This window comes from Zootoca vivipara, chromosome 4 (genome assembly GCF_963506605.1).
Source record: "Zootoca vivipara chromosome 4, rZooViv1.1, whole genome shotgun sequence".
NCBI lineage: Eukaryota > Metazoa > Chordata > Lepidosauria > Squamata > Lacertidae > Zootoca > Zootoca vivipara.
The window spans coordinates 42,635,704-42,660,376 of record NC_083279.1 but is presented as its reverse complement, the minus strand read 5'-3'; the positions used below and the strand labels follow the sequence as shown (position 1 = coordinate 42,660,376).

At 39.3% G+C, this 24,673-nt stretch overlaps 1 protein-coding gene across 12 annotated transcripts in view; it reads left to right on the top strand.

Moving 5' to 3' along the window:
* Window positions 1-24,673, top strand: part of DMD (dystrophin) — a 1,020,507-nt gene that overhangs the window by 991,427 nt on the left and 4,407 nt on the right. For 9 of the 12 annotated variants that reach the window (XM_035114377.2, XM_035114375.2, XM_035114388.2 and 6 more), the window contains 5 exons: window positions 294-359; window positions 3,134-3,292; window positions 8,960-9,203; window positions 9,786-9,906; window positions 15,548-15,640. In XM_035114377.2, coding sequence (XP_034970268.2) covers window positions 294-359; window positions 3,134-3,292; window positions 8,960-9,203; window positions 9,786-9,906; window positions 15,548-15,640 — 683 coding nt within the window. Of the gene's footprint in view, window positions 1-293; window positions 360-3,133; window positions 3,293-8,959; window positions 9,204-9,785; window positions 9,907-15,547; window positions 15,641-22,662; window positions 22,695-24,673 lie in introns of all 12 variants that reach the window. The other 3 variants (XM_035114383.2, XM_035114385.2, XM_035114380.2) reach the window with 1 other exon arrangement.

Genomic DNA, 24,673 nt, shown 5'->3' with positions numbered 1-24,673 from the left:
TTACAGTTTTTTCTGCCCCAGCGAGAGAAACGTGAGTGGGTGCGTATAGCAAAGAATAGTACAATGCAATCTTTTAAAATGAAAAAATGTAACTTTTCCTCCATGTCATTTATAGTGAAAGCAATTAGTCTTAGATATGACTGCTGAGCAGCCTAATAACTAGTTCCAAGGGAAAGAAAAGGGGTATGGGTGCTATTATTTCAGAACCGTTTGTGCTGATTGTTACAGTTATCTGTGTCACATTTAAAGGCAGACTACTTAGAGATATTTAAGATATTTTCTTTTCTCTGTAGGCTAGCAGAAATGGAGAACACCAATGGGACGTACCTGAATGATAGCATTTCTCCTAATGAGAGCATGTAAGTGTGCCATTTCTATGAAATTATGGAAAACTTTATATTGCATATGTGATTTCAGATCTGTCATAAGTTCTTAAAATTAAAATTCATAACAATGCTACACATTAGACAGTATTGCCAAACTAATGTCAAAAATCACATAAAGAATGCATATTTCAGTATTGTTTGTTTCAGGATTGCCACCATAAGCAACAACCCAATTATTCTCACCAGACTTTGTCCTGGTTGAACTCATGGGCTTGAGCAAACATAGGCTTCTATCCAATAGACTAGAGTTCTATTGTCACCAAGTGTGATAGGTAAAGAACTGCAAGTGAGAACCATTCTATTGCTTCTTCTGGAGAATAATATGCATTATTCATGGTACAATTGACAAACTTTTTTCAAAGAGGGCCAGATTTGATGAAGTGAAGGGTTGTGTGGGCCGACCAAAGGGTCAACCAAAGTTGTTTTTAGGATTGAAGTTGTTGAGTTTTCTTTAGGGTTGAAGTTTTTTTATAGGATTTTACCCCAGGAGATAAACTGCCTCAGGAGCCAGATTAAATTGACCAGTGGGCTGCATTAGGCCCCCGAAATGGACTTTGGACATGTCTTTTATACAATGACCATTGACTATGTATCTTGGTGCTAAAACCCAGATACATAAGATATACTCAGGGGAACAACTTCAGACATCTGCATGTTGGCATTCTGTTCTGGTGTCAGTGAACACACATAGGACAAAGGCAGAGCTTGCTGCTGCTATGCTTCTCCCTAACACTAAACAAAGCAATGCCTTTAGTTTTTCCTTTTAAAATACTAAACATTATAATTGAATTATCAGTGTGGCTTACATTTCCAAAAACAAATTCTAAATGATCACCCACAGAATTGGAGAAAACCAGTATTTTTTATTATTTATGAATTGCTCTTTGCCATAGTAATTTAAAGCATAAAGACAAATTAAAATCCAAAATGGAAGCAACATTTTAATCTATGCACAACAAAACTTAAGACTTCAGGGATTGGAGGTGCACTTAAAAAGTTACAAAAAGAGTTACAAAAGTGGTTTGTTTGTTTGTTTGTTCAAACAATCCAGAGGTTCACATGAATGCAGAAGTTCCAACTCCTGGGGGCCTAACCCTTTTGGGGGCCCAAAATATTTTTGGAGCACCTCCAATGTTCCAAAAAGTCAGGGTGAAGCATGGAGCCAAGCGTGATGAGATTTCTATGGCCAGATCCTTCTCCTCCTGCTGCCGTGGAGGGGAAGGAGGGGAAAGCAGCCCCCAGCCAATGGCGGCAGAGGAGGAAGAGCTGCCGGCCACTGAAGCCATGCTGTCGCCATGTTCCTAGCTCACAATGTCGCCCCCCCCCCATTCTCCCTCACAAGTTGGCGCATATGCATGAATGAGCTACTGGTTAAGCAATACACATTCCCAGTTGGCTTTGCAGTACTTTTGCCTCTTATGTCCTCCTGCCTGCGATATTTCCACAGATGTGTAAGCACAACGACCAGGTGTAACTCTCCATGGATACAAGTGTTGTATTTCTGTCTTACTAGTTGTTTTCTCCATAACTTAATCTTTATTGTGGTTTTATTTTAAAATAACCAGTTTAAAATTTCATATAACCTAGTAATAAAAGGTGCACAGAATTACAACCTTGCATAAAACTCTGCTAAACTAATTTTCACAACAAATGCAAAGCAAAAATAGAGGAGCTGGCTGTAATCCAAGACAGTGCTTTAATGATATGGCATATAGTGGCTTAACCTTGGTTACACATATGCAGTTTATTATGAAGGACACTAGGTTATTAGTTGCCAAAACCTGCACAGAAACAACTGTTGCTTCCTTCTTGATTTCAAAATGCTTCACAGGTTGAATTTCTCTCTGCATGCATTTGTTAAAGTTGCTGATGCCTTGTGTTAAAAAGGTACCAGTCATAAATGCCACCTTGCAGAGGTGAGTGATTCAGTAACAGCCATACATATTGGCTCACTTATGAGCCAGTTGAAAAGCCTTAGGGCAGTGGGACAAATGAAGGCATAAGGAAAACCTGGACATGACATTTCTAATTTCTGGATGGAATAGTATGCAGTGTTGGGGTGAAGAGGAACAGGAAAACAAAAACAAGAGTGAGGGGAAATTCACTTATACACAAGATCACATCATATTACACTGTATTCAAAGTGGAAGAATGAACTGCTCCTCTGGTGAAGTGCATGCCAGCTGTTCTGTATTTAGGCTAAAGGAGACCCTGAATATCACTGGGAAGCTGGAGGCTCCAGAACATCCCTACCTAGACATTATTGTTGACCCAAGAGGTAGGAATCTTGACCTCCCAAATGGGGGTCCTGGGATCTCAGTTTGGATAAGATTATCTTGACAGCAGCTGAAGATTTCATTCTACCTATTGTTCATACTCCTCCATAACAAATTATCTACTTCTTTTCTCAGAGAGATGGCACCAAGCAACTGGTTTGACCAGTTTGCTGATATGCCACTTTCCCCCTTCTGCCTAAATTTTAGCAGAATGTACCTAGTAATATGTAAAAAAAAATAAAAATGGGACTGAACTGTTCTGTTGTAATCAGTTTAATACACTGAATTCTGAGTTCCTGCCAGCAGCCGAGACAAACTCTGTACCAACCTTTGATACATACTCTATCACAGTTCTCTGCCATTCTTGAGGACAAAATATGGGGAGGGCAGTTTTCTAGATGGAAATGTGGGTCTGGTCTCTTTGCTTTGCTTTCTCTTGTTCTTACCATTTTCCTTTTTTTGCATTTTTAGAGATGATGAACATTTGTTAATCCAGCACTACTGCCAAAGTTTGAACCAAGAATCCCCACTCAGTCAACCGCGAAGCCCTGCACAAATTCTAATTTCCTTGGAGAGTGAAGAAAGAGGTGAACTGGAGAGAATTCTAGCAGACCTGGAGGAAGAAAACAGGTCAGTTTTGTTTTGGTACTATTTCCATGCATACACAGAATAAATTGTTCATGAGGTAAAGTTTAAATCAACAAGCAGCAAGTTGGAATGTAAGTTGCCTGGAAATTTGTCACATGCTATTTTCTTCTTTATATTATGCGTGATAAAGTAGATGGTGTGTAAATCTATTTGTCATGCTTAATTTAAAATAAACATCTAAACCTAAAATGTGAACCATTTAAATTTAAAAATTAGATGGCAAATAAACCTATTTGTCATGTTTAATGCAGCAATGATAGAACATGACTTCTTGCTTCAGAAGGAATGTTTAAATCCTATAAAATATGTGATTTTGGCCTAAAATTGCTACATAGTTGCATGTGCATTTATTGCTATCTTCAGTCATATTTGTTAGATATGGTAGCTGAATTGTAAGTATGTGCCTCATGCAAAGTTGTTTATCTGTCCCTGTACAATTGTGGACACACACACACACACACACATCATTTAAAGGAAAATAATAGAGATACCTGAAATATTGGAGCTTTGCTGTATATAGCAGAGCTGTCCAAGTCAAGATACACATTTTTCTTAGTGTCTTGTCATCAGTGATGTTATGAACATTTTCTGATCAAGCACTGTGACACTATATACATAGCAGAAACATTAGCAAATGTAGCGCTGAAGAGATGTCATTATCCTCTGCAGCCCAAAGGGGCATTTTTAGTCTTCGGAATAAGAATTGCCCATACACAGCCTAACAATAAGCTTGTAATACATTCCTTATATCTTGCCTTCAAATTGCACTGCTTTGTGAACTCAATCTATTATACCTGGTGCAAAAAGCTTACAGTATTATATTCATAGCCTAGAGCAATAGCTCCCCAATTTCACTTGAGCCTTCAGCCACTTTTGTGATATGATGAGTAAATGTTAATGATGAAATTACTGCCAAGAACTGCACAATTGCTACCTTCTGCACAATCGTTGCCATCATTTAATGCAATAGTGCAATTTTAAAGTAATACTTTATGGGAGCAGCTTTCATATAAGCTGTACAAAACTAAATAATAATAAACTGCACATTGAATAATGAAAAAACATCAAAGGAGAAAAGGCATTTGTAAGTCTCATTGAGTCATTTCCATGAATAAAGCAACTGAATCATCATCAACGAGATCTGAGATACAGTACTTAGGTGGAAAAGTATAAGGCTGTTCTCCTGCTTACAAGGAATAGCAGAGAAAAAGATTTGGTACTCATAAAGCAACACTGGAAATGTTAGAAAAGCAAGTCTTAAGAGCTCTAGAAATAAATAAAAAGCGAAATAATACATATATAGATATATGTATATATATAGCCAAATAATTATTAATGTAAGCTAGGAGGGGGTAATACCCTATTTATATACATCTCCATATGGGAAATCAAATGCAATTACAAAGAAGCAAAACAAAAGCCCAGCCCTGGCCATGAATTAAAATGATGGCTTAATACCTGTGGGTGCCACAGTGCTCTCTCACATACTGCTTGGTGCCCATCAAGGCTCCTACCATTTATTATTTTTAAATTGCAGCTTTATGATTTTTCTTTTGGTTAAGGGTGTTGCCTGCTTCCCCTCCCCCCCGATGTTTTATTGAGGGGTTGGGGTAGGTAGGTGAATTTCCTGGATTTTGGGGGGGGATTCTGAGTATTGTCAGTTTCCCTTCAGTGGCATGGGTATTTTGTGGTGCCCATGACAGTTTTTAAGATTTCAAAATATGCCCCAAGACAGAGGCAGTTTTAGGGTAGCATGACCGGTTTGGCCACCAGGTGCCATGCTGCAGGGGGCACCACAACAGTGCTGTAGATCACAGTGCGAGAGGTGGGAGGGTTCTGTGTTTTAGCATTGCACAGCACACCACTGATATTTGAGAGCCCAAAGTTGAACACTGCCCCAGATCCAAAATGGTTGGACAACCCTGCCTACATTTTAGTGTGTTACACCTTGCTTGAACATACAAGGCCCTGCAAAATGGTGTGGGGTAATTTTCTGAAATATGAATTTTCTGAAATCAAATAACATTTTTTAAAAAGTACCCTTCTAGGTACAAAACTACTTCTATATTGCCAAGTTTGTACAGTATGACCTACTAGGCTCCTGTTTTGATATCTGCTAACAGGTTGTGTAGGCCTGCTATAAATACTTGTAATCCTTGGCAATAAGTACAGTTGTTCATTTCCCATCATGAGTAATTACTTTCACAAGTAATTGTTGTATCACCACTGATGTTACTAATGGCTCATGAGTGGGATGTTTGCATTGCTCAGATTTAAAGTTTCTGGTGTTGTCGCAATTTCAGCTACACAAATTCATCCTTGCTTGTGGAATAGTTTTTATTCTTTTCTACTAGTCCTCTTAATGAGGTGTGGTAGTCTGGAGGCATCTCAGATTTATTATGCAGTGATATCACTTTGACTGCTAATAAAATCAGCTAGCCCAGGTTGTAGTTTGGCAAGGTGGATTTCAGGATATTGCTAGTTGCTGTGCACTTGCTCATTTTGAAAGGATTATACATTTATCTCCCTGCTCTCCTACATCTATATCTTTTCAGAAGGGTTTTTTTTAATGCTAATTCTGACTGACAAAAGCAATGCTCACTAGGTCTATGTTTCTTTTTATCCGCTCACACTGGCTTAAGATTGCTCTCCAGAGCTTTGTGCAATATACTGAGAGAATTTATTTTTGTCTTCTAAGAGTCTGATACAGAAATATTCACCTAAGCAATGATTCTTTGGATGACTTCTTTTTCCTTAACTAGCACTTGGAATAAGGAAGATATTCCTGGTAATAATAATAATAATAATAATAATAATAATAATAATAATAATAATAACAATAACAATAATAATTTATTATTTGTACCCCGCCCATCTGGCCGGGTTCCCCCAGACACTCTGGGCGGCTTCCAACAAAACATTAAAATACAGAAATCCATCAAACATTAAAAGCTTCCCTAAACAGGGCTGCCTTGAGATGCCTTCTAAAGGTCTGGTAATTGTTGTTTTCTTTGACCTCTGGTGGGAGGGCATTCCACAGGGTGGGTGCCCCTACCGAGAAGGCCGAGACGGTTATATGGTTTGATTATTCCTTACGTCATTAAAAAAATGTGGACATAAGGATTTTAGTATAGCAGTATGTAGAATTAGTCTATCCATCAGCTCTCTGGTTTAAAAGCATGTTGCAGATACCACAGGGACAAAAACCATAGCTTCCTGTTTCCTAAATGCAGTGCTGAATATAAGCGTATATGGGTAACTAGGGTTTTAGAACTTAGTTTTTGTAACTGAATATGTGTTGCCTTGGCACATAATTTTGATAACAAATATATACCGGTACTTCCATCCAAGGCTTTTTTTTTCATCCTGAACTCACCAGAACTCAGTTCCGACACCTCTCTGGTGCATTCTATTGCCATTGTAGGAGAACAAGGGAAGTGTCCGTGGTTATTCCAGCACCTTTTTTCCTAGAAAAATAGCACTGCTTCCACCATTAATACAGCAGCTAGTGAGGCCACCATAATGCCACACTGTGTCTCTCCATTCCTTTTTATTGGTCAAGGTCCTTTCAAATCAGCCACTTCTCAATAGAAGCATTATCAGCCTCTATTGAAGTGACTCATAGCAACCAGTTGAACTACATAATGGGGAGCGGGGCTTTATCGCTCTTCAAAAGAAATAAGCTATACAAGAATTCTGGTAGGGTTTTCTTAGTAGACACAAAATTTGTGTTCCACAGCACAATGTCACTTTTAAAACTGAAACACTATTAAGCTTATTCAGAGGTGTCTTAGTTGTTACTGAGAAGCTCAGCCTCACCACCATTTTAAGCATGCCCTATCACTGTAACTGTAGGAAATTCCATTCTGTCTGGAAAGATTAAGCAAGCCAAGGCTTAGGGAACAAGACCAAAACCACCCTTTAGCCACCTACAACTGCAGTAATTTTTGCTCATGATGCAGAGAAGCATGAGAATGCAGTAATAGTTGTTTATATTAATTTATTGGTCAACTCGGACTAGCATTAAATACCAATCATTTCCACTCATTAGCATTTATCTGCTCTAGAAATTTCACCCCAAAAGTGTGCATGTGCAATCAGCACTCATAACAGGGAACCCCCCCCCACCCTTGTTATAGGAAAACCCTTCACTTGCATAATTGAACCTGAAAGAAAGACTCTTAAAATTATGCTCAATCGTTTGTCAATATACTTGGGTTAAGTAAATTTTGCTTACCTTCCTGCCCTCTTCCCCCATCCCTCTTTCTTTCTCCTATTCTACTGTGTCATACCCTGATTTAATCCTGTTTTGAAGAGGGAACACATGTGGCCTTGTGTTTCTCCTCAAAGCCTTCACCCAAAGCACACACACACAAGAATTCTGCTCGCCCTCCATTCTCCTACTGCACATTCAAAAATAGAGGATTTCAGTGGCCTGGCACCAGAAGACAACTTCCCAATCCGCGGCATTCCCCAGAAAGGCACTTTTCTCTTCCGCCTTTTTCTACCTGGCATTTATCACCCTCTCCTCTCCTTTTTTGGCGCAAGCCTTTTCCAGCCTTCTTGTAGCACCAGCCTTTTGCTTCTTTTTGTTTTTCTGCCTGAATTCTCCCCTAGTCCCCCATAGGATTAACCAAGTCATTGCCAGTCCAATTTGAATGAAGACTATGCAAAATATTTATGTGTATGTGTATGTGTGTATATATATGTGTGTTTGTGTGTGTGTGTGTGTGTGTGTGTGTGTGTGTAGTATTAATCTGCTTATTGATTAATCGGGTACTGGATCCTCAACCTGTCACTAATTCCCCACAGCCTAGTCCTTTCTGTTGTTCACCATGACTTGTGATTCATGAACCAAACATTTATCCCTTTCATGTGTGTGCAATTAATGTTATGTGTATATGAGGACATACTGTCTCACTGTTTGTACCGCAGAGCCAGTTTTGTCATTTGTAATCAAGCATAGATATAACAATAAGCAAACTCTGACAAGCTGTGCAGAGACAAATGGATTCTCAAACTTAAAACTCAAAAACATAGCTGATGCAAGTAGGATTATAATACCAAAATGCAATCAACCTGAAGAATATTTCTTAGATGGTGCCTGAGTTGGTTGGTGTTTGAAAGTGCAAATCCCCAAAACAGTTTGTAAGCATTATTTATAACATACCGGTAGGTGTGAATTATGTAAGCAGCAAACATGCATGCACTTCCCAGCACTGAATTAGTGACCAGTCCAAACATAAACAAGTTTGACTTTAATGATTTCATCAGACTGGAATCTAAACTTAAGAGTCCAATTTGTTGTAAACCATGTAGGATTGGAATGCATAGGTTTTGAATAAATGCAAACGTCTTGTGCACTTATGAGAAACAAAAGAACAGGCCTTTTGAATTGAAAATTTAACCATGGCATTTTATAGCAATGCCATGTAACAACTTTTCAACAACCTAAGACAAAAACTCTCATTCATCTCCAGTTCAAGAGTTGTATCAGCAAGCTTTTTGTCCTGAAGCCCTTAGAAGGGATTGGACCCCAAATCTAATCTGCAAGATTAGGCAATAATGTCTGGCATTCTAGCTACAAAATGGAAACGATGGTGCATTTATAAATATGCTAAAGTCTCACTTCTTCTCCATTTTCAATAGAAACCTTCAAGCAGAATATGATCGATTAAAGCAGCAACATGATAACAAAGGACTGTCTCCACTGCCATCCCCACCTGAGATGATGCCCATTTCCCCCCAGAGTCCACGAGATGCTGAACTCATTGCAGAAGCCAAGTTGCTTCGTCAGCACAAAGGCCGCCTAGAAGCCAGGATGCAAATCCTGGAGGATCACAACAAACAGCTGGAATCACAGCTGCACAGGTTGAGGCAGCTGCTGGAACAGGTGAATTCTCAGTCTGTTCTAATCATGGCTTGAAACCTTAATATGGAAAAGCGTATGTATGACCACTTAACAAATATGGCTTGAACCTGGAAGCAGCTTCGAGCTGCCTGTACATAGGTTGGTCTCTTTATTTAGTAACTTTTGTTTACACTGAACGTATCACAAATATAAATACAAACATGATAGCATTACTGCAGACTTTTGCTGCAATTCTGTTCTGTATTCTGTTACTTTGGGAAAAGTCCCATTAAACTCAGTGAGATTTACTTCTGAGTAAATCTGTACAGCAGAACCTGTGGCCCTTTGGCTGCGTACAGTCCTAGGCTTAATTTCATGTAGGTGAGGTGAGTCAAGAGGGAGAGGTGCCAAGTGAGAAGGTGGGGAGCCCAAACAGATGGGCGTGATGAAAGGCGGAGATGAGTTCAGATCTCTGGCAAGAGTGGTCTGTCCCTCCCATGGCAGCCTACTGGGCAGATGTAAAAAGAGAGAGGGGGGGGAGAAAGGTGTCCTATCCCTGTTGTATAGGATTGTAGTGTTCCACTAATTGTAGGATAACTATTATATTACCTTCTGGTGTTTCAGCCTCAAGTGGATTCCAAGGTGAATGGTACAACTCAGTCTTCTCCTACCTCGTTACAGAGGTCAGATAGTAATCAGCCAATGCTTCTCCGCGTAGTTGGGAGTCAGACTTCAGAATCTATGGGTAAGATGATATAACTCATACTATTTTAAAATGAGGATTGTTTGCCATTTATATTCAAATTTCGTATTATATCAGTAGCTAACATGGATCCTTTTTCAGACAATCAGGATTTATTGCACAGTAATGGTTACATGTTAACAGTTTTAGAGCATTCAGGGGACTTTTGGCTGTTCAAATGTTGGACTTCCATCAGCACTATCAGCATTGAGGGATGATGGGAGTAGTAGTTCAGCAACATCTGTAAAGTCAGATTCCCCATCTCTGTTGTAAGGGATCCCAATTTATTTCTTAAATTTAGCATTCCTGTATGTGGGCATCACATTTTTCTTAGCATTCCAATGGCAACATGTTGCCAAAAAGAATAGGTATCATGCCTTCCTTTTATTCCATACCACATGGAGTGTGACTACACAAACCTCGCAGCCCTATTGATTCAGTCTGTGATTTGACCACCACACTCTTGTCTGCCTTTTGTGGGATTTTTTTTTCATTCGTTATACTTTCATTAATACCAATCCATTTTTTTGCAGCACAACAGCCCATTTCTATCAAATGAAAAGGTAGAAACCTGGTTTTGTGGTGTTTCAGTTTGTAGAGGGATAAAAATAGTGGTACTTTGTTACTGTTGTTGCTCTTTTTCAGTTGAGGAATGTGTGACCTTCTGTCAGAGGGTGGAGTGCATTAAGGAATGCCCACCTGGCCATTACTGTGGCAACTCAGGGTAGCCTTCCTTGTATTCACCATTTAAGGGCCACAGGAAGACTCCTGTGTTTGAATTTTTCTTTTACAGCAGGAGAGCACTCAGCAAAGCACACTCCACAAAGTAATAAAATAGAATTTAAAGAAGTCTACAAATGGCATTTTGGCTGTTTTCATAGTTGTTCACTTAATGTAGCTGACAGAAGTGAAGGTAAATAATTTGACACAAGGTACACAAACACAAGCTAAATTAATAAACAAGAGTGAAAATATTTGACCCTATTGTGGCAAGTAGGGCCATTGATACTTGGACTGCTAGAAGATAATTCAATAAAAAAATCCTCACTTACCTGCAGAACTTAACTACAAAACGTGGTGCAGTTATGTTCTTTTATTTTTCTGTTGCTTCAGCTATGGGATGCTTTTGCTATAGTGTTTCTCTGAGGTGCTTTTATGGACCACTATGCCCTGGTAATCTCACATTTGGACTACTGCAGTGCATTGTATGTAAGGCTGCATTGGACAATGGTCCAAAAATAATTTATCATCTTGTTGTGAACCGCCTTGAGAAATTTTATTGTATGTCAACCCATAAACACATTACATAAATAATGTACACTGCTAGTGCTCAGACAAATGGAATTCAGCAAGATATTTCTGACAAAGCTATTCTCATATGGTGTCTCATTTATAAGCATTTTTATTATGCATAATGGTTAGCTTTGGCTACATAGTAATTCTGTTTAACATGATACCATAGGTAATTAGATAGCTACTTTAGATGTTTGTATAAATATTATTATACCTGAGGATTTGAGAATGAACAGGATGTTTTGCAGTAATTACAAGAAAATTACATTCATTTAGTTAGGAGGAATCATGTTTGTTCTATGTGTGAAGCTATTTATCTTTCTAATAAAAGCCCAGTGACCCTTTATTATTCAGTATAAAGGGCCCCTGACCATCAGGTCCAGTCGTGTCCGACTCTGGGGTTGCAGCGCTCATCTCGCTCTATAGGCCGAGGGAGCTGGCGTTTGTCCGCAGACAGCTTCTGGGTCATGTGGCCAGCATGACAAAGCTGCTCCTGGCAAACCAGAGCAGCGCACGGAAACGCCGTTTACCTTCCCGCCGGAGCAGTCCCTATTTATCTACTTGCACTTTGATGTGCTTTCGAACTGCTAGGTGGGCAAGAGCTGGGACCGAGCAACGGGAGCTCACCCCGCTGCAGTGATTCAAACCGCCGACCTTCTGATCAGCAAGCCCTAGGCTCTGTGGTTTAACCCACAGCGCCACCTGGGTCCCTTATTATTCAGTATATTACAACACAAATATTCTGATTGATCAATCAATCAGTCATGTTTAAGGTGCCAAAAGATTATGTACTTCTGTATATTACAAAAGATTTACATACTGGGGCAAAGGGCAAAAATCCCAGCACAAATGTACCTGGTGACTGCCATACCTGGCATGCTACAGAGGTGAGCAGCAGTTTTAGTCTCTTATCTAGGTCACGGGAAATCTTGCCAGCGTCTTTATTACAGACAAAACACATACCCTTCTGTTATGGGTTACTGAAACAGCCACAGGTTTATTGCTTATTTTCAGGTATGAGAGAAAACCTCTTTGACTGTGACATCTATAGGGAGCTATAATTTGTCCTGGATGCTTGTGAATTGTATATGCAAGCTACCACAAAACACATGGTTCAGACACGTTCAGTTCACTAATTTTTTTAATATGAGGCTTTCTATAAGGGGAACACCATGTTGGTCGGGCTCTATCAATTAGTCTTAAGTGAAATAATGCTGCTGTTGTCAAAGGAGCGGTGCAAAATGAGGGTTCAGCTGGATTTCAAGCAATTTATAAAGCTACAAAAATCCTCTGAACAATAATTTGTTAACACATTTTAAATTCAGACTTTATAATTGGGGGTAGAGAGCTTGTAGGCCATGTAGTCTAATTCCCTGCTCAGTGCAAGAAATCCAGAGCTAAAACACTGCCAACAAGATGGCTGTACAGCCTCTGCTTGAAGACTTCATTATTGTTTCAATGTTTATAATTTAAGGTGTCTAGTTGAATTTTAATTTTAATAATTTTGTGAGTAGAGATGAGCATACTTCCCTATCTTGATTTAGAATTGGCCTGGGATTTTTTCTGAGCTTTTTCAGAGTGTTTGAGATAAGAGGACATAGAGAGTGTTTGTTCAGGATTTTTCCATGGAAAGTCTTTTGAAATCTGGTAGCTGTGTTCCTCTTTTCCCTTTCCCAACCTTAGCTTGCGAGTGGAGGAGGATGGAAATTGCCAAGAGAGAAGGTTAGGAACAGGAGAGGTCTGTACGGTATTTAAGTACCCACCAACAAAATAAAAACATCTGAGCACGCTCAAAATGCCACACCACCACTTGGAACTCTGAAATAATTTGTTCTGACTCGGGCAAATAATATTAAAAATTTTGAGGTTCTCATTGCTATTCTGAAACAATGGGAAATAAAATATGGTTCCTCTGACAGCCCAGCTTCCCTGGTTTTCCTTCCCTACTCAAGCTCTGGAAAGAAACAGTAAAAGTGAAACTGACATAAGAGAAGTACAGTGGTACCTCGGTTTATGAACACAATTGGTTCAGGAAGTCTGTTCATAAACTGAAGCGTTCATAAACTGAAGCGAACTTTCCCATTGAAAGTAATGGAAAGTGGATTAATCCATTCCAGACGGATCCGCGGAGTACTCAACCTGAAGTGTACTTAACCCGAAGCATGGGTGTAATTGGTTCCAGAAGTCTGTTCATAAACTGAAGCGTTCATAAACTGAAGCGAACTTTCCCATTGAAAGTAATGGAAAGTGAACTAATCCGTTCCAGATGGGTCTGCGGTGTTCGTAAACCGAAAATTCATAAACCAAGGTGTTCATAAACCGAGGTTCCACTGTATGGGGATACTAGATTTTGAGATGTTGGAAGTTTAGAGAAGAGAAGTTTTGCTCAGTTCATAATCAGTGTACCTTTTTATGGTCTAAGCCTGTCTCTAAAATTCACTGCATGTAAGTTGCTTTGGCAAATTTGGTTAAATGCTGGAAACTAATCTAAAATTAAACTTAAAGCAGTAATAAGGGGAAGACATTTGGTTCCCTCATAATAAATGAACAACAGTAGCTGGGCTATAAATTACCATTCTGGAAAAACAATGAGCATCTGTGTTTCTGCAGGGATAAACAGATATATCCTGATACAGTACAGTTTCTTCTCAAAATCTGTACTAATGATCTTTAAGTCAAATTTGAAAAACAAAGTAAGCAAAAAATATTATGTTCCAGTCCCCTATTGTTACTGTACTGAAAAATTAGGAATTAGTTATTAATATGAGGTTTGCATCAGCATTTGGTATTCCTAATGATTTTGAACACATCTTAATAGCTTCAAGTAGTTCCTTTCTTTTTGAGGATATATCTGAGGAAATCCCAAAAAGCAGACACGAGCTACCAATTTCTTATTAATATAAGCATTAGTCACTGCTTATTCATTTATTATGTTTACAGTGATCTTCCGCTCTTCGTGAATCAAGTTCAAAAAACATGATTTAAATCATGTTCAGTACATTGGCTTAAAAGAAGCTCAATCTTCCAGTCAGCACCCTAGCTGAACAATTTATTCTTCAGTCAGTGAACACTTGTACTGTTCTGTTTTGTTTCCAGTGGCCAATTACTGTATGTGATACGTCACTGTTAACACTGGATTTTGCTGGCACAACAGTTGAATTAGTCCCGTCTTTGTTGCTTTAAAAACAAATCTTCAAATTGCAGTCTTATTCCTATTGGCTGAATAGGTATGAGAATGCATGTGTATGTTATAGCCGCCACATAATAGTTGCATTAAGTTGTTCCACACTGAGGTTGTCTCCATGCAGGTTGTTCATCTGCAGCAGTTAAGAATGCTTTTCCTCCAAGCCATCACAAGTTGCACAAAAGGGCAAAAAACAGAGGAAGCACTGAAATATGGCTGGTTTATGTGATGAGAGAGATGATGGTTTCCACATGGCACTTTCTGCCTTGACAGGGGTTGGACTAGATTAGCTCTGTTTCATAACACTTTCGTTGAGTTTAACCAGTTAATCAGCTTATTCTGAATTAACTATTTTGTGTTAAAAGAATAGTCTTGCCTTATGTTTTACAAGTACTTCTATAATATCCAACATGTAAACTCTGTACATTTGGCAGTTTCCTTCTCTCAGTATACAAATTAGCCTACAAATTTGAGCAGCAGTAATGCTAAAATTCTGAGTGAAACCCACTATGGTATCTGAACTCTGCATTTCTGCCGTGCTTTGTTATTGGGTCATAGAACTTATTCAAGGGGACAAGTGCATTCTGCCATGTCAAACATTTCAAATGGCTTTTCAGAGTACAAATCAATCTTTCTGCAGCTTTTATCTGATGCAATTAAGTTGTCAAAACTATTAATACTAATGCAGCTGCATATTTGTCAGCTCTGATTTACTTGGTTAGAAACACATTTCCTGTCTCGCCATATCACCATTGAAATGCAGCACACAACTACAAAACCTAGTTGTGGTAATGGAATAAGGGAAGCTCTCATTCTTTCTAGCAATTACTTTTACCATTTTTAGTATAGACACTTAGGACTTTTGAAATATTTTATTTTACTGTCACAGGGCTACACTACTTCATAAATGGAAGAAGCTTTATAATTTAGAAAAAGAGGAAGGAATGTACGTGTGTATGCATATATATTAAAATTTCTTTTAGACTGTTAGCCAGGAGTATTTTTTAAACAGGATTTAAATAGGGTGAAATTCTGCAAACTGAACCTTGCAGAGTCCTAAATGAATGGTTAAGGATCATAAACTGTAACCAGTGGCAGTATTTATGAAGCAAGTACCTTTTAATGGCTCTTATTAAAATGAATGTCCTTCTGCTCTTGTTTTTTTAGGTGAGGATGATCTGCTCAGTCCTCCCCAGGACACAAGCACAGGGTTAGAAGAGGTCATGGAACAGCTCAACAATTCTTTCCCAAGTACAAGAGGTAAGCTTTAGTGTTCAGAAGCAAAGACCAACAGTTAAATTATATGTTGTGCATATTACTCGCAGCTCAGTATCATGTTCACAGACTGTTCCACAAGTGAAAGGTGCAAGTGTCGTAAGAGAAAAATCTAACACATTTTTTCTCCTAAAACCTGTATGCATAAGCATTTTGATTTAGCCTCAAACAGTTCTTGTTCTGAAATGCTAGCAGTAGAAAAATAATCTCCATAGTAGAATAGCATTACTGGTATTACTGGGATTTCAGTGTGTTCTCAGATGTGCAGATGGATCTCTGTGCTTCTGCGATGACTCATTCATTTCAGTTCGGGGGGGGGGGGATTTGCACATTCAAAGGTGCTTCAGTTGTCTGTATGCCAAAAAAGGGGAGTTGTTACCATCCGAGGTGAGTAAACAATAGTCTATGACCCAAGAAAAATTAGCAACCCCACTGGTGATTGGTAGCATCATCAGTAACAAAAAAAATAAATAGCCAAAAATATGTAATAGCTAGTATGAGAATGATATTGGGCAGCATCACTATTACAATGATAAAATTACTGGGGTCATAAACTACCCTTTTAAGACTAACTTTTTATACATTCAGATAGTAACCAGCATATAGACACTGGCCCACAAACTACAACCTTCATAAGTGGATTTTTGGCTTAGGTTTTCTCTTTTCACAAATCTTTCTCAGAATTGCTGTATCTGCGCTCTATTCCATTTTTACATCTCTGAAACATTTCTTTTCCCCACTCTGGTGCTAGAAGCAGAACTTAACCCAAATATATTACAGGCAGACATTAGGTAAAAAGAATATGCTCTTTCATTTAATTGGAGTAGGTGAGAGTTTGGGGTTTGGGGCCTTCAGAGGTTGAAACCTCTTTAAAATTTATGTTTCTAACATTTTCTTTCTTTGTCAAAACAGAGCACAGATAGTATTTGAATAATGTTTCCAAGAAATGTTTAGTGCTCAAGAAAAGGTCATTGCCGAATCTGGCTACCACATTATAGTGCTATGAAAAAGGTTTAGGTTAAAGGAGACAGTATTTTATTTCTTGATGGATGTTTATGTGGAGTAATTTTAAACCTGTCTCTGAAAAGCTGCTCCCCAGGTAAATGTTCCAGTGAAACACTGTGCTGTGTGTCAAATAGTGCATAGTTCTGTTTCAGCTGCCCTGAGTATTTTTTCTTGAGGATATCATATCCAGTTTACCCTTTATGAAACCTCTTCTATGTAGCACCATCTTATGGAATGTTGGTGATATTCAACTTACTTCAATTTTCAGGGTGTATCAAGCATTCTTGGGAAATCACCTCTGCTGAAAAGATAGAGGACAGTATTCAACTAAGTTTTACTTAGAGTAGACCCATTAAAATTAATGAACCTAAGTTAGTCACATTCATTAACTTCAGTATGCCTGGGTATACCTTAGCTGAATACTAAATAGAGGTGTTAATGAAATGTATTTGTGTGAAGAACAGAAGCAAAGACACTATATTCTGTTGGACTACCTAATCACTTTAAAAAATGAAACTTTCAGCAAATGTGCAAGTTATACAAAACTCTTTTTCTGGCATTGTTCCTTAATGCAAAAATGAAGTAAAACACAGATGTTACATTCTGCAAGAGATATAGGACTGAGTATTATGAAGGAGGACATGCATGGATGGACATGGCAGTGGAGCCCATGGGAAGGGCACAGGCCCATTTCCCAGCATGCTAAGGGAAAAGAAGGCCCGTTGCCGAACAAGTAACACAATGGAGATTAACTGTGGCATATACCTACATTTCTATGGAATCACATCTAGTGATTATATAAATCCATATAAAGACTGCTGTATAAAAACAAAACTTTATAAAAATATAAAAATGTGTAAAAATGTGCATTTTTTTAAAAGCATGGTGTGGACAGCTGGGCTGTAAATATTATACTGAGGGTGTGCTTGTGGGGACGCCTGCGCCACAGTGCCACAGGCAGGCCCAGCAATGAGCCAGGACTTGTGTCAAGTGTTTGCCGTTCTTGGTTTCTTTCTGGGGAGAGCACGGGGGCAGAGGCAGGGTCCCAAGGGAGCAGAGGCTTGCACAGCTTAGCCTACTTCCAGCTTCCTCCTACCCTAGTTCTTACTAGTGTTCAAACCTTGTGTCCATGCTGATTGCCAACCAGGAGCTGTAGGGAGAGGGATGGCAGGGAAGCCACAGCGCTACCTCTTAGCATCCCTACCCCCAACACATTTTAGATGCTCTGCAATGGGTAGCTGATGGGGTGCTGGAAAATCCTCTGCAGCAGCAGCTGCCACACCCCCTTCTGTTGAGCTGTACAACTGCAGCCACAGCTCCCCCTCTGAGCGCTTCTGTTGTGGTCGTTCTCCTCCATCCCCTCTATTTGGTTGGAGTGTGCAATCCCCAAGGAATCTCACTGTGTTCTGGTTGCACCCATCTCTGGTGCACAGTCCTTCATACAGTACATGGAAGAGAGATGCTCCAAGGTCCCTGGTTATCCTCTTTTTTGCTGCCTACGTTCTTTTGGCCCACCAGGCCCCCCTCACTTCTCCAGCTGCTCAAGCAGCGGGTTGGGCTTGTTCTCTGGGGTTTTGACACTGTCTGTCTGCATAATGCAGGTGGGGCGGTAGCGGTTCAGCATCAGGATCAGCTTCTGCCTCTCTTGTTTCAGCTCCTCGATCTGGGCCTTCAGCTCGGCGTTCATGAGCTCCAGGCGTTCAGATTCTTGCTGCAGAAACTCTGTCCTGCTACTTTGTTCTTCTCTCAGTGCCTTTTCCTCCTTTCTTCTTCTTCATCATCTAGTTCTTGCATGTAGCTCTTTGGTTAAGTCCCAGTCCAGGCCTGCAGAACCCTAGCTATAAAACCACAGGGGTTTTTTTCCCACAGGGTCCTCTTTTGATACCAGGTCACCGTAGTCTTCCCTAGACTATTTGTTAGGAAAACATTCTTCAAGAGACCGATGTTATATTCTCATTGTGTTGTTTGCCTGGATAATTCTGCAGCTAGTAATGATGGATCAGTGAAAGAACTTTCTATGTATGCTAAGTAGGAAGCCAGCCTAGAGTTCCCAGTATGATATGGAAATAAATCTCACTGGGAAAATTATTCTCTAGGCTTTCGATTACAAATAAATTTGGAAATAATCTCTGATAGGTTCAACCTCAGGAAGGTATTATACTGATGATTAATTGATGCAGCTTTAAATGTTACACATTGATGGCATCAGGTTTTCCTCCTCTCTATTCAACTATGTTTTTAGCCTTTCTTTTAAAAAGAAATAATGCATTATGTAGACAAAGTTAGTGTATGTCTGACCTAGCAAACAGATCTTTTGGAGGAAAAAATGCAGATGTCTATATAGTTTTTCTCTTGTTTTAACTTTTAAAACTGCAAAGAATAGCTGAAAGCTTAAACATTATAGAATGATCTCTGTACTTGCTGCAAAGCAGAAGGATGGTGCTAAAAGTGGGAATTTCTGCTGAGAATCTGATGATTGCTGTCCGTAAGGAATTTTCTTTCTCATAAACTGTACAGTCCCATCCACATTCCCTTTAGCATGCTGCTCAAAGCAAATTCATAGTAGCTGCAGCTGTTTTCCACAGCTGCTGTGCTAACTCAAAACAGATGTCAAAGCTAGAGGTCTGACATAGTGGAAATATTGTATTAAATACCACCTTAGTGGTTTATTAAACCCTGCAAGATAATAGGTCATAGAGTAAATTGCTTTCACACTACACTTGTGGACAAACTGCCAAGTCTGATGGGAGTTTTGTATGTATTTCATTGAGATCTTGTTCATTTTAGCAAAAGAATGACAATGGAATGGAATGTAAACTGAAGAATAGAATTTTTGACTAAGCTGTAAGAAATTGTGGTATCCAGTGCTTTCCCCCCTAAAAAAATGTTTAGGGGTTCAGTACTCTCATTTTCCTACTCACAATGAAATACTGCCCCCACAATGAGGCCAAACTTAGATTCACAAAATGTTTAGGGGTATGTGTACCCCTGCGCCCCCTCAGGAAAAAAAAGCACTGGTGGTATCCTTAGAACAAAGTAGCTGCTTCTTAGCCCCATTCCCAAGGAAATAAATGCTACTGGAGTTGTGTAGAAATCAATGGGGCTTAAGCGAGTCCTAACTAAATAGGCATGACTAATGAGGATGTTGGCATATTCAAGAGGATTTGGGGGATCCTTCATGTTAGCAGTGTCTCAGACAATGTTTCCATATTGTGAAAAATAATTTGTTGTTATTCTTCTTGACTGTTAGCAGATCTATCCCAATGCTCTCCATATGTCAAGAGTAGAGTGACTATTGAAATGGTGGTGACTTATTCAGCTGTGATTATTTCTAGTCTGCTTCACTATTTTATTTCATTTTGTTTATTTTGATGATGGTTGTGACAAGTAGTACGTGCGCATTTGATTTGGCTTTAATACATTTTGTTTTTAATGTTATGTATTTTCCTGCTGGAAACATTAGTAAAGAGCAGTTTAATTTATTCATGAAATTTATAATCAAAATGATTCAAATGGAAGATTGCTTATAAATTCTATCTGTACCACAGTTTCTAGATATAGGTGTCAAACTGCAATGACAGGGCAATTTAACCAAACAAAGAAAATTACTAAGTGGAAATTAGGGCTCTGCGATTTATTGATACATAGTTGAAAAGCCCAGATTGCAATAACCGTTTCATTATTTTTGACCTTGCAAATACATCGCAAATCCCTACTCGGTGCCCACCAGGGGTGCAAGCATTTGCTGAAGTCCTTGCCTGCTGCCTATCAGAGTACTGCAAAAAAATTTTTACTGTTAAGTAAAGGACTGCTAGCCAGCTCTAAAGCAGCTCTGGATCCTGCAGTCCAGGGAAGAAGGAAATTGAGTAGAATTAAGTAGAGCCAATTATAATCTGCTTTCTCTGTAGGCAGAGAGAGGTTGTTGGTCCCCCACCCATTATGTTTGTTCTGTTGGGCTGTGATCTCCCTCTATCTCTCACCAAGCCCTTGTGGTGTGTTTTTCTCTCTCTCTGCCTCCCTCCTCTACCTTTTCTTTTTTCCTCTCCCTCCCTCTCTCTTGCAAGCCTTCTCCACCCATCCTGCCCTGTGGTTCCTTTTATGCCACGAAGTGGTGGATGTGGTGGGATCGTGGCTGGGCAGTTGCAATGGAAGTTGTCCCGAGAGGGAACTGGAGAGGAGGGAGGAAGAAGCCAACATCCTCCTCACGGGTACAATGGAAGAAATTGTGGTTGTGCATCCAGTTCATCAGACCTTGCAGAGGGACGTGGGGCATGCACAATCAATCAGCCACACTTGCTGGCTGGGTTGGAACCTTGGCACACTGTTCCCCATGCCAAAGCCTCTGTGCTGTGATCTTGTCTCTTGCTCCCCCCCCTCCCTGCCCACCACTTGTTGATATTATATTCTTTAGTTCCAATTGCAAATATTCTGCTAGGAACAAACTGGGTTTGGGAGGAGTCAGTCTTGGAAAAGATTCTCTCCCTCCCCCCCCCCCATTTCCTAGCTTACAACTTACATCTGAGTAGCCCCACTGGACTTCTTTGGAACTTTTTTTTTGGTGCTATATCTGGTTGAAACTGGCAAACATGGAAATAACTTGGATTCCAGACTGCCTCTTAAATTGCATCCCCAGCCAAGAAATGGTTGAGTTTTCAGGTGGGCAAATGGACAAATACACCCCCCCCACACACCTCTTATTCAGTGATTGGACAATTGGGCATTATAAATATATTTAAGGAGAGATTGCCACCCATTTCACAACTGTTGCTAGAACTAAAGGGTGTTATTGTCTTTTTAATAGTGATATTCACCAAATTAAAAGTAAAAACTGAACATTTTAACAAAAGGTGTCCGTGGGGTGTGAAGTTCTTATTTCACTTGTTCACGGTTATGTTTTCGGTACATTCCTGGAGAGTTTTAAAAGTTTGAGTTTTTTTCTTCTTCCAAAGAAAATGCAAGGTAGGTGCTGTAGGAGAACAGTGCTCTTGGCTAGGGCTGGGTGATATATCGTCCCAAACCGGTTTGAAGTTCACATCCAAGAATTCAGCGCTCAGCTGCTTCTCTCTCCACACCTTATTTCCCCCTTCCTCCTTATTTCAGACATTGTGATATATTGGTATATGGTGATGTTTAGCTGGTGATATATCACAATGTTGAAAATAAGATACAGTACTTGGTTGTCAAACGTAATCCATTCCAAAAGATAATTTTACTTCCGTTCGGCAAATTCCTTTTTAAAAATAGAGATATGTGCCTCAGAAGCAGTTCGACGTCTGAGGTGCATTAAAAAATGGAAGCATTCACTTCCGGGTTGTCAGCGTTTGGGTTCTGAATTGTTCAGCTTCCAAAGCGGTCGACAACCGAGGTTCCACAGTATTGCCCAGCCTTAGTGGAAAGATATAGAGAATTTTGTTTGTCTCCTGCATTGAATCATCTCTCCCCTTCCTTTACAAAAAATACCGGTACTATACAATATTAATGGCTCAACAACCTATTATGTAGTCTGCATATTATTATTTTACAACAGTGAACTAATGGTGTGTGAAATGTTTTCAGCTAAGATCACATTCTTTCTGCATATTTTTCTCAGTCTTAATTTGGTATTGAAAAAGTTTTATTGTTTTTCAGTATGTAACAGTGCTAAGGTGGATCACTCTTAATAATGAATCAATACTATCACAGGTTCTTCTGTGGGTAATAAATTTTTTTAGAACAAAGGATGATGACTAATCAACACATACTGAGCAAATCTATTCCAATCTTTTATTTTTCTTCCAGTAAATTTATTATCTCAGGCTCTCTGCATTTTAATCAGAAGATAGGGATTTTTATTACTTTACATACCTACAAGGGACATTTTATGCACTGTAGTCTTTGGGCTTATTTAAAAAAACAATGCTCTGAATTCAGCTCCATAATAAACACTCCATAATAAACAAGTATTTCTGTATTTGTGTTTCTCCCTTTTTCTTTCTGATACCAAACTACTTCTGTTACTAAAGGAAGAAATGCCTCTGGAAAGCCAGTGAGAGAGGTTAGTGTGTCTGATGCCTACTGCAATAGCTTCTTGTTGGCTGCATCCTCTTTTTTTGTCTGGCGTTTGTGGCGCAGCATGTGTGTTGCTAGGTACATTTAACAGTTGTTGTCTAATATGCAATGCCTCTGAACTTTTAGTTGACATCAGAAATTGAAGGAATGCCTTTTCTCTGCTAGGCCCTTCCAAAGGACATTTACTTGGCAAAGGGAATAAAGATGAAAATGGTGCCATAAAATCTTTATGGTTCATGAGGTGTGAAGTTATCATCTGGCTTTAGATTAAAGTCTGAGACCATCTTAACTTCTTGGCTACAATACAGGTTACAAATATTGTATGTATAGGAAAAGAAGTGGTTGTGATATATAAGTGATATAAAGTATTCCTTTGGTTTGCAAGTTCAGCATTACACCAAACAGAATATCAATAACATCCACTATGCTGTTTAAGGCGTACAGGATATGAAAACCAATGTGAATAAAATCCTGCATTTTCATGTGGGAGAGACAGATTTAAATGTAGTTCAGCTATGCACTCTGCTGAGTGGCATTGGGCAACCCTTTTGAATCTCATTTTGAATCCCATAACTGTAACTACTTCACAGGCTGGTTATAAGAATATATGGAGCTAAAGTTAATTGTTTTCATGATACAAAGACAAAGAAAAAGTTTATAATTCTCTCTGCTCATCAATCCCAGAGCATGCTAACAGATTTTTTTCACTTTCTATAAAGTACAACTAAACTGAATAGTTCATTTATTATCTTAAAAACATTTTCATAAGCATTTGAATGTTAAACTGTTGTTATCCAAACAATGTATGTGGTGGAAGATGAACAGCCTTACAAAAGACTACAACATTCAGAAATTCACTTGCAACTATAGTTGTCTTGAATCTATGCTAGACAAATATGAAGCCAATTTCTCTTGTATAGAAAGCTAGCATTTTAAAATTTGTTCCCGTTTAGCTTACATTCAACCAAAACAAGACAACCTCTACCTCCAGGCTTGCACTCCAAAAAAATTACAGTACTCAAGCTAAAGGAGACAGGGAGGGAAAAGGAAAATCAAAATCAAAACTTGGGCACCAGCCAGCCTATAATGACCAGCCGTCACAGTTCAGGGTCAGGAGATGCATGATGGAGCTTGCCTCTCCCATCTAATGCTGGAAGCTGTGGTCTGAAACATCTGGAGGACACCTGCTTGGCAAAGGCTGCTGTATGCAGTGCCCAACTGTGTCTGATGGCACACATTTCATCAACTGGGAAACCCATAATGATTAAGCTGCCATCCACATTTATTATCTGTGAGGAGGTGGGGCAAAACGTAACTTAACTGCCACATTACAAATTTGGGGAAGGGAGGGGGTCTCTAATGATACACAACTGTTGGCCATCCCCAACAACACTGAGGGCTCCCCCAAAGCAAAGTACAAGAAAGACGGTGCCCTCCCATGACCAGGGAGGCAGCTATATGGCAAATTACTGCTACCACCCAGAAGTGATACCTTTATTTTGATGTTCTGCTGTATATAAGCATATAAACATGTCACATTTCTTCTGTTTAAACAAAAAGGTTTTTTAAAATAGATCTGATCTTGTGTATTTACTTTTAAAAAAACAAAACAAAATATTTTTGTGTGCTTTCAGAGCCTTATATATGTATTGGGGAAGGGGAAACAACATCTTTCACACCCTATGAGAACTTATTACTGGCAACTCCCAGTGTAGGCACATCTTAATGACGTGCAATCGCAAGTACACACACAGTGCCGAACCTGGAAGTAGCCCCAAAACATCACAGAAACATCACAAAAAGGGATGGAGCAGGCTTACACTTGGAACTCCCACGCAAAACAAGAATTGCCTGTACATGTAAAGGTGCCAAGTTAGCAGTCTAAGGCTAAAGTTCTTGAGTTGTTCAGTTCTCCGCTTAAAGAGACAATGTTGGTACTAGTTTCTACCTTTTGTAAAAAATGCC